Source organism: Alexandromys fortis, unplaced genomic scaffold, assembly GCF_014885135.2.
Source record: "Alexandromys fortis isolate MF-2015 unplaced genomic scaffold, M_Fortis_MF-2015_v1.1 scaffold_9, whole genome shotgun sequence".
NCBI lineage: Eukaryota > Metazoa > Chordata > Mammalia > Rodentia > Cricetidae > Alexandromys > Alexandromys fortis.
This window is the reverse complement of record NW_026067892.1, coordinates 11,642,906-11,657,062: the sequence shown is the minus strand read 5'-3', so window position 1 is coordinate 11,657,062 and position 14,157 is coordinate 11,642,906. Positions and strand designations below refer to the sequence as shown.

The window sequence follows — 14,157 nt, the reverse complement described above, 5'->3', positions numbered from 1 at the left end:
TAGCACAGGGGAAACTGACATCTGGACTGGAACTGGGGGAACAAAAGAGCTACCTTAGGGAAGGGGGAGAAGTTCACACGGAGAATCAGGGCCTAGAGCTGGCCCCCTGTGGCCATACTCTAAACATAAACACAAAACTACTGTGTTTGTAGTTTTGGTTTATGAAATAGAGTGTTACATAATATTTTGGAAGCAGAACAAAGTCTGCATTTTGGAGTTACTTTGTAACCTCTGGTTTTTCTCTTAGCCTGCCTGCCTTCTTTCTTTCCTCCCTCCTTCCCTTCCTTCCTCCTTACCCCCCTCCCTCTTTCCCTCCCTCCCTCCTTCCTGCCCTCCCTCCTTCCCATTATTGTCCTCCTCCTCTCCTTCTCCTTGTTTTTAGATTTTATTTTACTGTGCATATCTGTGTGTGTGTGTGCAGATAATGTCGTCCATATATGTGTGAGATTAGAGAATAGCTTGTTGGAGTTGGTTTTCTTCTTCAATCATGTGGGTCCCAGTGATTGAACACAGCTCATTCAGGCTTAGTGTTTACCCACTCATCCATCTTGCTGGCCCAGGGGCATTGCTACTGTGTTCTGAACTCTGTGGTTTCTGTTGGGCAAATTCTGTGCATCGTGCATGTTGGTTAAGTCCTCATTTTAGAGACTGACTCCTCATCCCTCTTTCTCTCTTTCCTTCCTCTCTTCCTACTTCCTCCCCTCCACTCCTGTCCTGACAAATAATTCTGTTAGCCCTCCTTTTCCACACAATCTGTATCTTTTGTCCAAATTCTATCTTATTCAGTCAGCTTTTTCAGTGTCCCCTCTGACTCATGCAAATGATAGGAAATGAGATCTTTGCGTGGTGCTCGCTTGGATAACCCATTCTGAAATAGTCTTCCAACATCCTTGTTGGTGGCCTTGTACTATTTTCTATCCAGCTTTTGTGGAAACAAACGCAACAGTGTTTTGAAAGATTTTTATAGCTCCAGAATGGAGCCATGGCAGATACACACCGTTATCACTGATGTTATCATCTTTATTTAGGAACGTGACAGCCTAAGGCTCTCTGTCACTTTTGTCTTGATCTCTCATCTTGTTTCCCCAGACCCCATGGCAACTCATAAAGATGCACAGAGTGACGCCGATGGTCCACCCGAAGACCTCCAGTCAACAGGCACCAGCAGGCTGCTCTATCATATCACCGACGGTGATAACCCGCTGCTGTCACCGCGGTGCTCCATCTTTAGCCAAAGTCAGAGGTTCAACCTGGACCCCGAGTCAGCCCCGTCTCCACCCAGCAGCCAGCAATTTATGATGTAAGAAAGCCCACTTTGACTGTCTTTATTGCATGAAGTTTTCCAAAGACATTCATAAAACTCAGTGAGATTTGGCTCCAAAATAGGGCAGATGTGGAATACAGCCATGAGATCCTGTGATAAAGCAGGGTTCTCCCTCTTCAGTTGGGAATACCATCTCTGTACTGACATAGGTTTCAGGAAGAAAAGGCTATGAGATACCTATGGATGTTTTGGGTAGATTGAGAAGTGTGTGTCTATGCAAACATCTAGAGTGTTTTTCTTTTCTTTTCTTTTCTTTCTTTCTTTCTTTCTTTCTTTCTTTCTTTCTTTCTTTCTTTCTTCCTTCCTTCCTTCCTTCCTTCCTTCCTTCCTTCCTTCCTTCCTTCCTTCCTTTTGTTTTTGTTTGTTTTTTGAGGCAGGATTTCTCTAGTTTTGGTGCCTGTCCTGGAACTAGGTCTTGTAGACCAGGCTGGCCTTGAACGCACAGAGATCCACCTTTCTCTGCCTCCCGGGTGCTGGGATTAAAGACGTGCACCACCACCGCCCAGCTCTAGAGTGTCGTTTTTAACTAGCCCAGTGTGCTTCCCACGTCCAGCAGTGGATGGAGTGTAGATTAGAAAGTTCCCCCTTCAGCTCCTTGTTAGGTTCTAGAAAAGTATTCCTCCCCAGATTGAATGGGCAACCAGATATAGCAGTATCTATACGTCAGATCTGCCCCCACCTTACACCGGTCTTTTATCAGTTATTGTAAGATGTGGTTCCTGGACCCAGCTCACTTCAGTCATTCATCAGTTTCTTCCTGTGTGTCAGATGTGCCCCCCACATTGGTCATTTTAACAGCATCTCCTTGTGCATCAGAAGTGGGGGCCACACACACTCTGCAATGGTCCTTTGCATTTGAGATTGGAGAAAGTTCTAGGAACTATGTGGTGTTCATTTTTAGCTTGCAGAAATACTTTTGATGTGTAATTAAAAGGGAGACTCCCTTGGCTAAAGTTTGCTCTCTTTCAAGGTCCCTAATTTTTCCTCCAAAACGTCTACTATTCTTGAGTTTATCCCATCTGGGCCCCTATAGGATGGATCATGTATGATGGCTCTGAGGGACTGAATGAGCCATTATAGTTGCATGGGAACTGTGTGTCATGTGAGACCCTGGAAATATTTCCTGGAGTGAGGGTCATTCCTTTTGACACATTTGAAAAGGTTTCTTCTTAAGCCAGGATAGTTAGTTAACCACACATTTAAATCTTGCTTGAAAATGCCATTGGGTGTGACTGTACAAGCTGTTGAAGAGGAGCCTCAGCTGGGCTGTCTGAGTCCCAAGTTGACCTTAACTATGCTTTGAGAAATGTATTTCATCTGCCGATATTTTGACATTTGTGTATATGAAAAGTCCCCAAGGATACTGGCCCACAATGAAGTGCTGTGGTCAGAGGTCACAAGGGATGAGTGGGAGCTCCTGGTAGACTAGTCACAGAAGGAGCTGCTCTCAGGAATTCTCTCATCTCCTGGCTTCAAAGTTTAGGCAGCAATGTTTACGGAAGCCCCCTGCTGGAAATATTCTTTGTCTGTAACCATGCAGGCCACGAAGCTCTTCTCGGTGCAGTGGTGGGGATGGCAAGGAGCCCCAGACCATTACACAGCTCACGAAGCAGATCCAGAGCCTCAAGAGGAAGATTCGGAAGTTTGAAGAAAAATTTGAGCAAGAGAAGAAGTATCGGGTAAGTACCGCAGGGTTTAATGAAAGCGAAGATCGTGTCAGACAAGTGTGTGTGTGTTTTCTTGGGTCTCCATCCCTTGGCTTTGGCTTCTACTCCTTGCTGGGGGACAGCTCTGTACCCACTGGCCACCCGTCCCCCTACCCCATCATTAGCTAAGCTTAATGGCTAGTCTGTCTCTTTCTCACATGTAGGAAACTGACCTCTGCTCCATACATCCAACTCACTACAACTCTTACTTTTAAACCTTTTGATTATTCATTTCCCCAGTCTTTCTGAGCATCCTTATAGACACTAGGTTTTGAAACCTTCTGAGTGTTGAACTTTACCTGTGTGCTGATAAGGACTTAAGGACCCAACATGCAGAAACTCCTTAATTTCAGAACATAATGATGGGAGACACAGTTTTTTTTTTATCTTGTTTTTTTTTTTTTTTTTTTCTTTTTTTGCCATGAAAGAACACCCTGCCCTGGTGGATGAGTGATCACTTCTCAGGTGGCACCTGCTCAGGTCACACATGAGAACAAGCAGACCCCTCTTTTCCCAGCAGGCCTCTGTCCTTCTGCTGGGTTGGCAGAGTTGCCAGCACAGCTTCGTCTTTTCTCATACATGAAACCATAGAGCTACAGACCAGGGTCAACTTGACAAGTGTTGCTTATATTTATTTTCTCTCTTCGTGACCATGGGGTGGAGAAAATTCAGTTCCACAGAGACTTGCACAAAGCTGGTGGGTCTCTGGCAGGCAGCCCCGAGCCACTAGTTATTAGAGTAAACTAGAGCAGGGAACAATCTCTCAGACATCTTGAAATGTTTAAAGGCCCAATAAGCTCTCAGAACAGACACAATTGGAAGGTTCCTGTGAGTTTGTGATAAGTCCTGGGGGACAGTGGTGAGTGGGTGATGCCCCCTTTCCCTTCCTGTCCTGCGTGGCTGTGGCATCTCAGAGAGTAGAGTTTTAAGAAGTGGAGAAATGCAATCGGATTGACTTTCAAGACTGTCTACGGATGTTACAGATGCTTCTCTTCATTCGGCAGTCATGGCTCCTCTCTGTCCATGCGAGGGATGTCTCTGTTTTCTCAGCTCTTATTTTGTAGATGAATAAGCCCAGGCCCACTGAAGACTTCTAACTAGCTGTGAGTTATTCCTTGAGGTTTGGAGCAGGAAGTCTTTGATGAGCAGGCTCGGGTAGTGTCGTTGGATTCTTAGTGTCCATCTTTGATAGTCCCAATATTCTGGGAGGAGCTCATTCTGCCTTTGATCTGCGGGAGTTTGACAGACCTGTCATTGCTACCACCGTGGACACTCAGAAACAAACCCTGCAGGAGGAACCTGTGTGACACTGTTTGCCATAGAGAGAGCGAAGGTCGTTGGTGTCACCAGTCTCTCGGTGTGTGTGAACCATACCAAGCAGGCTACATGACAGGCCCTGTCTTGGAAGGAAGGGAAAGGGCTTGTGCACATTTAATCTGTACTGAGCTGTGCACCTGGCTTAATTTTCTCAACTGTTACAGTCATCAGCAGTTGCCTGTTTTGTTAGAGAATTTCTTCTGATATCCTTCACTCTCTCTGGAGAAGCTTTAAAACCAAGAGAGGAGGCAGTCATACACACACACACACACACACACACACACCACACTACACACTTACCCTGGCACACTCACATATCCCCCCCCCCCCCACACACCACACTACACACTTACCCTGGCACACACACACACACCAGCACATGCCTGCATACACACCACATGCAAACTCATCCCCCCATATACTCACACACCACACACTTACCCTGGCACACACACACACAATCACACCACATAATTCACACTCACACCACACACACATGCATGTACAGATATGCACACATGTGCACACCCACCATCATATGCATATGCTTATGTGTACTCCAACATGTGTGTGAGCGGAGGGTTCTCAACCTGTGGGCAGCAACCTTCAGGCAGGTTGTCAAATGATCCTTTCACAGGGTTCGCCTAAGACCATCAGAAAACACAGATATTTTACATTATGGTTCATAATAGTAGCAAAATGACAGTTATGAAGTAGCAATGAAAATAATTTTATGACTGGGGGTCACCACAACATGAGGAACCGTATTAAAGGGTCACAGTGTTAGGAAGGGTGAGGACCACTGATTTAGAAGCTAGAGCATCAGTTGAGGTAGTTCTCATTGCTCTATCAGTGTTGACCTCTTAAGTCGGCATCTTAACGTATCCTAGGAAATGAGGAAACAGGGCATCCCCTCACTCCTCTTGTTTGCCAGGGTCCAGACTGTGGTTAGAGGTCTGGCAAGCCAATTAATTGCCCTGTGGAAGGCCTGCTTTCCTTCCCATCAATTGGACTGTGGTATTAACATCCTCCTATGGCGACTTCTGAATCTCAGCTCCTGCTGGGCTTCTTGGTTTCTCTGATGTCCACCGATACACAGGTCTTTCCATCTCTGCCAAATGAGGACCTGGCTAGAAAGGGCTAGTTCATCCAAATGTCCACTTTCAGTAGAATGTGTTAAAACTGGACAAAGCAAGTTGAACTTTGTCTTAGCCAATGACTGGAGAAACAGCCCAGAGAGGTGAACTGAACTCTAAGAGTCACATAGCGAAGATACTAGTTAGGACAACCAAGGTCTTTTCATTGCCAGTCAGGAGTCCTTCTCAAGAGTCTTGTGAACCATTTTGGACTTAGTACGAATCTACTACAATAGTTTCGGCAATAATGTATCTGGCTACTTCCTCTTAATCATCCCTAAGTGTCTGACCTTTGGGGCCCACTAGACATTTCTATCCAGTCGCAAAGAAATCTGACAAGCTACTGTGAGTGTGTGGGAACGTCTGTGATTTGGGAGCCATCTTCTACACAAGTTGAAGTTAGCCTTAAGGAAGCTTCCCTAAGGGCAGAAAACTAAGAAGAAAATTCAGTTTTGCAACTGATTTCAGGCTTTCAAGTACTTTGCCCTAAAATTCAGTCTCCAATTCCTCCTTCATCCTGAGGGTGTTGAAAACCTTACTGTTCTGTTGGTCACTGACTTAAGACCCTGGTGCGTTTTGTGTATTTTCTATATTCCTTTGGCTGTGTACGGGGTAGCCCCAGTGAAATATCGCTTACCTGCATAGATATGTTCTTAGAATAGAGAGTCCTCTGAGGGTTCCAAGAGACCAAATGTAAAACTTAGGCTGTCAATATAGCAAGACAACTAAGCCCAAAGTACTAGACTACATTATCAGGGTTCTAACACAGTGCTTCCTTCTGGAGACCCTAGGTGGGGCTACGCTAAACGCTAAACCCTATTTATTTATTTTACAGAGGGAGGGCTTGGGGGGGGGGGGGATGTGTCGCTATCCATGGTTCTGACAGTTCAGGGCTCCACCATGGAAGTTGTAGTACCCCGTCCGTCCTCTTCTGAGGAAAAGCATCCTTGTGATTTTCCTTCAGTCTTCCTTTTCACCTTGATTTTCAGATGTGGGTTTCTGTGTCACCCCATCAGTGACTGAATTATTCCACACTCTCACAGCGAACACAGCATTCATGCAATATCTAATGCTGTCACGCGAGCACTGTTCGCGCCTTTGACATTGAACGTAATTTCCATCATCCCGTGCCTGTCACTGAAGACTTGCTCATCTCACTTGGGTGAAGCGGGTCTTCAGGGACCGGCTGCTGACAGGGCAGGCACTTCGCCTGTTACCAACGTGCAGGAGGCACCCAAGAATCAGAGCCAGGTTCCTTGTGTAGTCTCAGGTGTGTGGGGATGGGGTAAACCATCTTCAGCCCGCTTTTAAGTTGGCATGGTAACTTTGACTGAAAGATGCTCACTCTGATCTGTGGCATAGAGGGTAAGGGTGTTGAGCCACCTTTAGCTACTGATTTCTCTTTTTGAGGGAAGTCCACCTTTGTGCTCTGACAAGAAATTCAGGAGTGAATGATCTGCTTGGCGGAGTCTCCATGTGTTTGTCAGTGAAGACACATTCAGAACTCCTCTGAAGGCCTGGTAGAAATATTACTGCCACCACTGTCTGCTGCTAGTGAGGCCAAGCTAGTGACAGTGACTTGTGGTCTGAGCTAGCAGCTTCTGTGTTGCCCAGTGTGCACCTGCAGGTGTTCACGGGTCTTTGTAGATATTGATCCCCATGCAGGAAGTCTGTGAGGGAGATGCTGCAATCCTCAAATATTTAATATGTGAGACCATAGAGCACAGAGGAGCTGAAGAATCTGCCCAACGTCACCTGCATGATTAAGTTTCACTTTAATGCTGGTTGAGTGGCTCTTGAAGTCTAAACAGTGCTTAGAAGTAGGTCTGTCTGTTCTCTGGTAAGACTGGCTTTCAGGACAATTATCAAGCTTCAGAGACCATGGGGGTCTGCTTTCTTGAGCTTTGAGGACATGACTGGTGAGTTCTCAGCCTTCTGATTGGTTAGTATTTTCTAAGAGGGTCCAGTCCTGAGCCACATGCCAAGTAGAAAGCATTCATTTCTGTACTGCCACTGTTCATCTCCATAGGCAAAGAGTCTGGCCTGGAAGTGACTTAAGGGCTATGGTGGCCTTAGGAGGTGATAGGGGATGGACAGTGGGTGCGCTGGCATGGTTAGGATGTGTGAAATGCTGGGTGCCTTGGCATGCTTCAGAATAATGCCCATGGAGGAGTGACAGGAGAGAAGGAAGAGTTTCATGCACTGGCACCGTGCCCCGTGCCCCGTGCCCCGTGCCCCTCCCACCGCAGCGTGTCTCCGAGTTATCGTGTGCCGCAGCTGCTTAACACTTTGGCTTCCTTTTCCCCCCTCTTCTGTTTCTCCTTTCTCTCCTTTCCCCCTCACTTTCACCCTCTCCCTCCATCGCCCCTCCTTCACTNCCCCCCCCCCCAACACCACCACTCCCCTTCTCTTCGGATTTCCCTCCCGCAGCCCTCACACGGAGACAAGACTTCGAATCCCGAGGTCCTGAAGTGGATGAATGACTTGGCTAGAGGACGGAAGCAGCTCAAAGGTGAGTGTCTCTTCCCTCAGACAGCCACCGGTCATCACAGCATAAAGTCCGGGGCCATTGCGAGCCACTTCCACCTGGGCCTTCCTGAGCTTTGGTTCCCTGCTTCATCTGGGGCTCTAGCTGAGATGACGGCCCCTGGATCCAAACATCATTCAGGCCCTCTTAATAAACCTCTTACAAGAGAGACCTGGGACCCCCAGCCAATCTGTGGGGCTCTAACCTCCCTGGTTACTAGATTGTGGGAAGCAGAAGTTGCCTAAGAAGTCATCCAATCACAGTTGCACTGCCTAGGTGACCCTGCTAAGCCCGGAGGGAAAGTCCTATGACTTGGAGGTATTGAGCCAGGCAGACGACTTGCCTGCCTCCCTGGCTCTGCATCTATTCCTCTTCTTCCTTTGTCCCTTTTGGGATGATGATGTATTATGAATGCTGAGGACAGTCACTGTCCACTCATACAAGGTATTTTCTTTCTCCTTTTGTTCTGTAAGTCAGTACTTAGATATATGGGCATTGGTCCAAATTTCTGGACGTTTCATGATTAAGAACTGGAAAGGAATAATAAATTATGGTATTTAACTGTAATGATGTAGTGTGTTTATAAAAACACACAGCGTTTAAACTCCAAGCTAGAACTTGGTGTGGAAGCTCATGCCTGTTATTTCAGTATCTGGTAAGTTGAGGCAGAGGCTACATAGTAACTTGCAGGCAAGCATAGACTACAGTTAGACACTGAGTCAAACAACAACATAAATAAAACCCAAAGCCAGAGAACAAAACTATTTTAAATAAAGAAAATGAGCTTTATTATATAATTAGAAATCAATATAAATGGTCTTATTTGACTTCCTCTTCCCATGTAATGTTCTGAAATGCAATTCCATGGTAGGTCCAAGATTATTTTTATTTTTATTTTTAATTGTCTAGGGTTGCATAAAGCCATGTTGTTAAAGAGATGGGCTCTGGATTTTGAAAGCTAACATTAGGAGCTGGAAAGTTGTCCCGGGTTTTAAGAGTGCTTACTTCTCTTCCAGGAGACCCCAGTTTAGTTGTTAGTACCTACGCACTGATTGTGACGCCACCCAGTTTTAGCTCGTGGGACTTCTGAGGTCACCTTCTGGCCTCTGTGGACCCTTGCCCTCACATAGCAGAACACACACACACACACACACACACACACATTAAATCTCTGGGTAAAAAGCATTAGACAAGAATGTGAAGTGTATCAAATTGGGGCTGGAATTCCCAATGCCCCTCATCTCTTCTGCTTTCTCAGGTCTTTGTATGTCATGCATGACGTAAGCACCTGCATTTCCAGAAGTCTTATTACATACACAGCTTTTACCATGTGTACCCACAAACTACTACGCATAGAATTTCAGGTGCTACAGTGGGCAAGAGTGGAAATCAGGGAGCCATGTCTTCCTCCCGATGTCTGCTGCAGTCCAAACCCGAGTTCTTGTCTCAAGGTCCTTCACCCCAGGGGAGCCCAGCCTCTAGGGCTCTGTCTGCATGGCCGATTGAGTGCTTATGATACACTGGTCATGGTTACGGCTGACTTCGCCAGCTGGAAGTCATCATTAGCATTGCTCCTGCCTTGGGCGGAAATTCCTGAGAAGCTCTGTTTTAAATTGGACCAGTGAGTCCTTCCTGCTGGTGGTAACCCAAGGCATTTCTCGTAGAACTAAAGCTGAAGCTGTCAGAAGAACAAGGGAGTACCCCCAAAAGCCCCCGGAGAAACCCACCCTGTGAACAGCCTTCAGTGCCCAGAGAGAATGGCAAGTTGGAAGCTGTGGGTCCTGAGCCAAGCTCCTCTGGAGAGGAGACGTCAGACGCTGTGGTGATGGAGAGGAGAGACCAGACTCCTCCCCAGGATGACGTGAAGGTACCTTACCACGTCGGCACAGGGGTGGTGGCGGCGAGGGCGTGGTGTTGGCCATCTGACAGAGTAGGACTTCCCCGCCATTGTCACACCGTTAGGAGACTGTTGAGCTCCTAGGGTTAATGGCTGGCTGTGACTTAGGATGTAGCAGTGTGATTCTAGGATGTGCTGCTTCTGGAGGAGGTGTGTGCTGGTGGAAGGTGGTAAAGATGGGAGGAGGCATTCTGGGCTCCACCAAAGAAGGAAATAAACCCAAGTCCAGGGTATAATTGTATTACCAGTAAAGAAAAGCACCAGGGTAGGCCCTTTCCCATATGTTGGAGTGTGATAAAGAAAGGCGAGGCATAAAGTCAGGGTTTCATGTCTTAAGAAGAGAACTGTGGTTCCTAGGGAGTGATAGATCTTGGGACTAAAGATTTCAGCTTTAGGCATCTTGGTTTTGAAATTGGAGACAGCTGGATAGAGTTGTCAGTTAGGTATTAGGCTACATAAGCCTGGGGCTTAGCCGGAAAGATTACATTTTATAAAGAAAAGCAGAACTTACCCTGGTAATCCCTCCTCTTGTTGCTTATCTGTGCTTCCATTTCACTTAGGCCAAGGGAGCTTTCTTGAGTCCCTTCCCTATCAAAGCTGAGGCTCACGTGGTTGAGCTTTGCTTCCTGTGTAAGAGCGGCAGTCACCTTGTCACCTCTAAATTAGATTATTTCCTGCCTCAATCCATCACATTTCTTGCACAGAAGGACTATCAATTGTTCATAGCATCATGGTGTCTATCCATAATGGGTACTGTATGTACGTCTGCTGAGTGAATGTCCCAACGAACAAATGGATGACATTTGACTCTGGAAGGAAATCTTACTGAGAAGTATGATCACTTTCCCTATTCTGCCATACATGACCTGGTCTTAATAAGCTCTCAGAAGGCCTATATGTCCCTTGTTAGTGTTTCACTCTGGGACTAGTGTTCTGCAAGCACACATAGGACCAGAGTCACCTCCATCATCCTTTCACCCTTACATGTGAAAAAGAACCAATGTGTTCTGAGTCATAAAGGGAAGTCAGTGGTGGTTGTGTCATTGGCTGGTATGTTGTGCTCCCCATATGTCCATCCTGCCCCCCAACATTCTAGACTTTGACGATAGCCAGTGGATAACTTCTGTGAACATGTACACACTGAGGTTTCCCAGCCATTAGTATTTCCAAGAGACTTGGTTGTATTTTATAGTTATCTTGTCCATATCTATAGAAACATCTTGGTCCGTTGTCAGCATCCCAATGGTTGATTCATCAACATCCTCTGACTATACTTACCTCCGAATAGTCTACTCGGCTATTAATTCATCAGTGGATTAATCCACTGATGAGGCCATTACCCTCATGATCCAGTCAGTCACCTCTCAACAGAGCCACTGGCTGGGAACCAAGACACAACACAGGAGCCTTTTTGGAGGGACATTTTATATCCAAACCATAGTAGTAGATGATTGACGGACAGTCACACATTTCCAAAAAGATCTAAATGATGGTTCTATGAGTTCAGGTGAATCAAGATAGAGAAGTTATGTCTCAACCTTCCTCCTGCTTCAACCCTTTAATATAGTTCTCATGCTGTGGCAGCCCACCCAACCACCACCTTATTTTCATTGCTACTTCAGCACTAATTTTGCTACTAATTTTGTTATGAACCATAGTGTCAATATTTTTGGAGATGGAGGTTTACCACATGGGTCATGACCTACCTGAGTGTTTAGAAGTCATCCTTGCATAAAAATGGCAAAATTCTTTTACTTTAAGCAAAATATCTATTGAATGGCTTAGTGAGTGTCAGAAGCCACTACGAACAGACCTAAGAGCTCTACAATAGAGCCGGGGCCTTTTAGATGGGGGCTGTCTGTAGTGGGATGTGCAGGCTTTGATACCATATTCCGGCACTGCTCCAGAGAAGTGTAACCAGAGGGAGGCATAGGGTGGTATAGGGTGGTTACCAACAATGAGTTCAGAGACCACGGTGGAACTAAAGGACATCTAGCCAGTTCCCTACTTCCTCAACAACCCGTGGCATGCCAGCTCATCTTGCCAAGTGCAGGTTCTTAAAGCTTGAGTGGACAGATAACTTTCTTCTGGTCTTGCCATACACCCAAACCACATTAACTATTCAAATTTCTGTGGCGAGTGATTCTCCCCTCCTCCCAGACTTCAGGGGAATTTGTTGCCTTGGTGTTATAGTCAGAGCTCATACTGAAGATGGGAATCCCTGCAGCATAGCCTGGTTAGTTCAGATATTGTCACTCAGCCATTTTCTTCTCTTCCCCCGTTAGAATTTTTGCTAATCACTGGAAACAAACCTATTTTCTGTTTCTACTTCTGCATGTTGCTGGCTACCTGTACTCCAAAAATATGCTCTCATTTGATTTTAGTTACATACTAAAGGAATTACATTGAGTAAAATATGGCTTACTGTTAGTTACTGTTGTCCATATAAAGGAGTTAGAGAGAGCTGTCAAGGGTGATGAGCATTGCTGTCCAGGTCAGTATGCAGATAAACCCCAAAGGTTTATCCCTCCCTCCCTTTTCAGTTAAATGGAGGAGGAAGTTAAGGAAGTGAACTCGAACAAACATAATTTGGTCGGATGTGTTGGCAGCTAGCTCTCTCTGCCATGCTAAAAATTCTTTACTTCCTATGTGGCTCCCATCCTTAGGGGTGGCATTGCATCCTGAGAAGTTGGCATTTCAAACTGTCACAAAGAGATGTTTTCTCTCTGACCCTGGTCAGGAGGTTATTTAAGAAAACTCGAGCAGATTTATCCATCTGTTTGCTTCTTTCCCCACGGAACAGCTGTCCTGGCCTCTTTCTCAGGAAAGCACAGCAACTTGAAATACAATCATTTCCCCTCCCCCCCTTCATCCCCACAAATGAGCTTTCTCTCAAGGAGATAAGTGAAACACTGACATTTCCCTCTCTGGATAGGGAGGGACAGGAAGCGATAATGTTTTTAGTTGTAGGAATCAAGGGCCTTCAACATTTCTCCATGTGTGTCTGAGGCCCACGTGTGGGCTGGCATCACATGCCCGTTTCTCTTTGGGGACTAATCAATAATGATCCAGGAGTAAGAGCACTAGCATTAAGAGGACCTGAGTTGATGGTACGCGCACTGCGGTTTTCATCTAGGATCTGGGGCGGATCATTTTCTAAAGCAGCGTTCTCATTCTTGATGATTTTCGTTTTTCAAGGTTTCTTTGCATTTGTGTATTTAAAACAGTTTATTTTTTATGAAAATAGTCACCTCATTATCTCCCCCAATCTCAGTTCCTCCCACGATGTCCCTGCCTCTCTCCTGCTCCCTCTGAAACTCATGATCTCCTTTTCCTTAGTTAACACACACACACACACACACACACACACACACACACACCTTATGCCAAGTCCATTTAGTGTTGCTTATATGCATGTTTTTAGGGTCGACCACTTGGCCAATTTGGGGGCCCGTCCCGGGAGCAGACTAATTCTCCCTCAATATTTGTTAATCGCCTGTAGCTCTATCTTGGGGTGGAGCCATATGAGATTCCCCTCATCCATGCTGGCCTATCAACAAGTGTCGTCACTGCCCAGGTCTTGTTTAGGCAGCCATATTGTTGAGACTTCCTGGGTTCAGCTTCCACCTTTTATCTAGAAGATAGAATTTGGAAGCAGATGTCCTGATTGTTTTTCCCTTCTGGGATTCTCTTAGAGTCTGGGGAATATAGTAGGTAGAAAAAAACACAATCAAATTTCAAAAGAGACCAGTGTTAAAGTACATTGTTTTGTCAGTGCTTTTTATTGAATATACATCCCAGTGAGGTACTGAAGGGAAATAATATTTTAATGTTTTTTGAACTTATATTTATATCTTTCCTCTTAAAATGTAGTAAAATCCTATGGATTACATATTGGCAAATGCACGTGCGTGTGTACGTTTGTGTCTAAAGATGTTAAGAAAATGTTTAAAGAGTGAATTTGACTAGAAAATTAAAGGCCCTTAAGGTTATGAACCAAAACTAAAAGGCCTTTGCAGCAAATTATCTTTCTCTTGAAAATACCAATGAGTCTTAGGTTACAGTCTGGGGTTTGTGTATAAATTCATATAGCATAATACTATATAGATAGGCAATGGTGGCACAGGCCTTTAATCCCAGCACTCAGGAGTCAGGGGAAGGTGGATCTCTGTGAGGTTGAGACCAGCCTGGTCTATAAAGTGAATTCCAGGACAGCCAAAGTTGTTACACAGAGAAACCCTGTCTTGAAA

The 14,157-nt window shown here is 45.5% G+C and overlaps 1 protein-coding gene across 10 annotated transcripts in view; it reads left to right on the top strand.

The window, feature by feature from the left end:
• The window catches only part of Fam13c (family with sequence similarity 13 member C), a 183,339-nt gene that overhangs the window by 162,498 nt on the left and 6,684 nt on the right, over positions 1–14,157 (top strand). For all 10 annotated transcript variants that reach the window (XM_050140337.1, XM_050140371.1, XM_050140355.1 and 7 more), the window contains 4 exons: positions 1,090–1,300; positions 2,865–3,003; positions 7,914–7,995; positions 9,675–9,877. In XM_050140337.1, the coding sequence (XP_049996294.1) occupies positions 1,090–1,300; positions 2,865–3,003; positions 7,914–7,995; positions 9,675–9,877 (635 nt within the window). The remainder of the gene's footprint in view (positions 1–1,089; positions 1,301–2,864; positions 3,004–7,913; positions 7,996–9,674; positions 9,878–14,157) is intronic.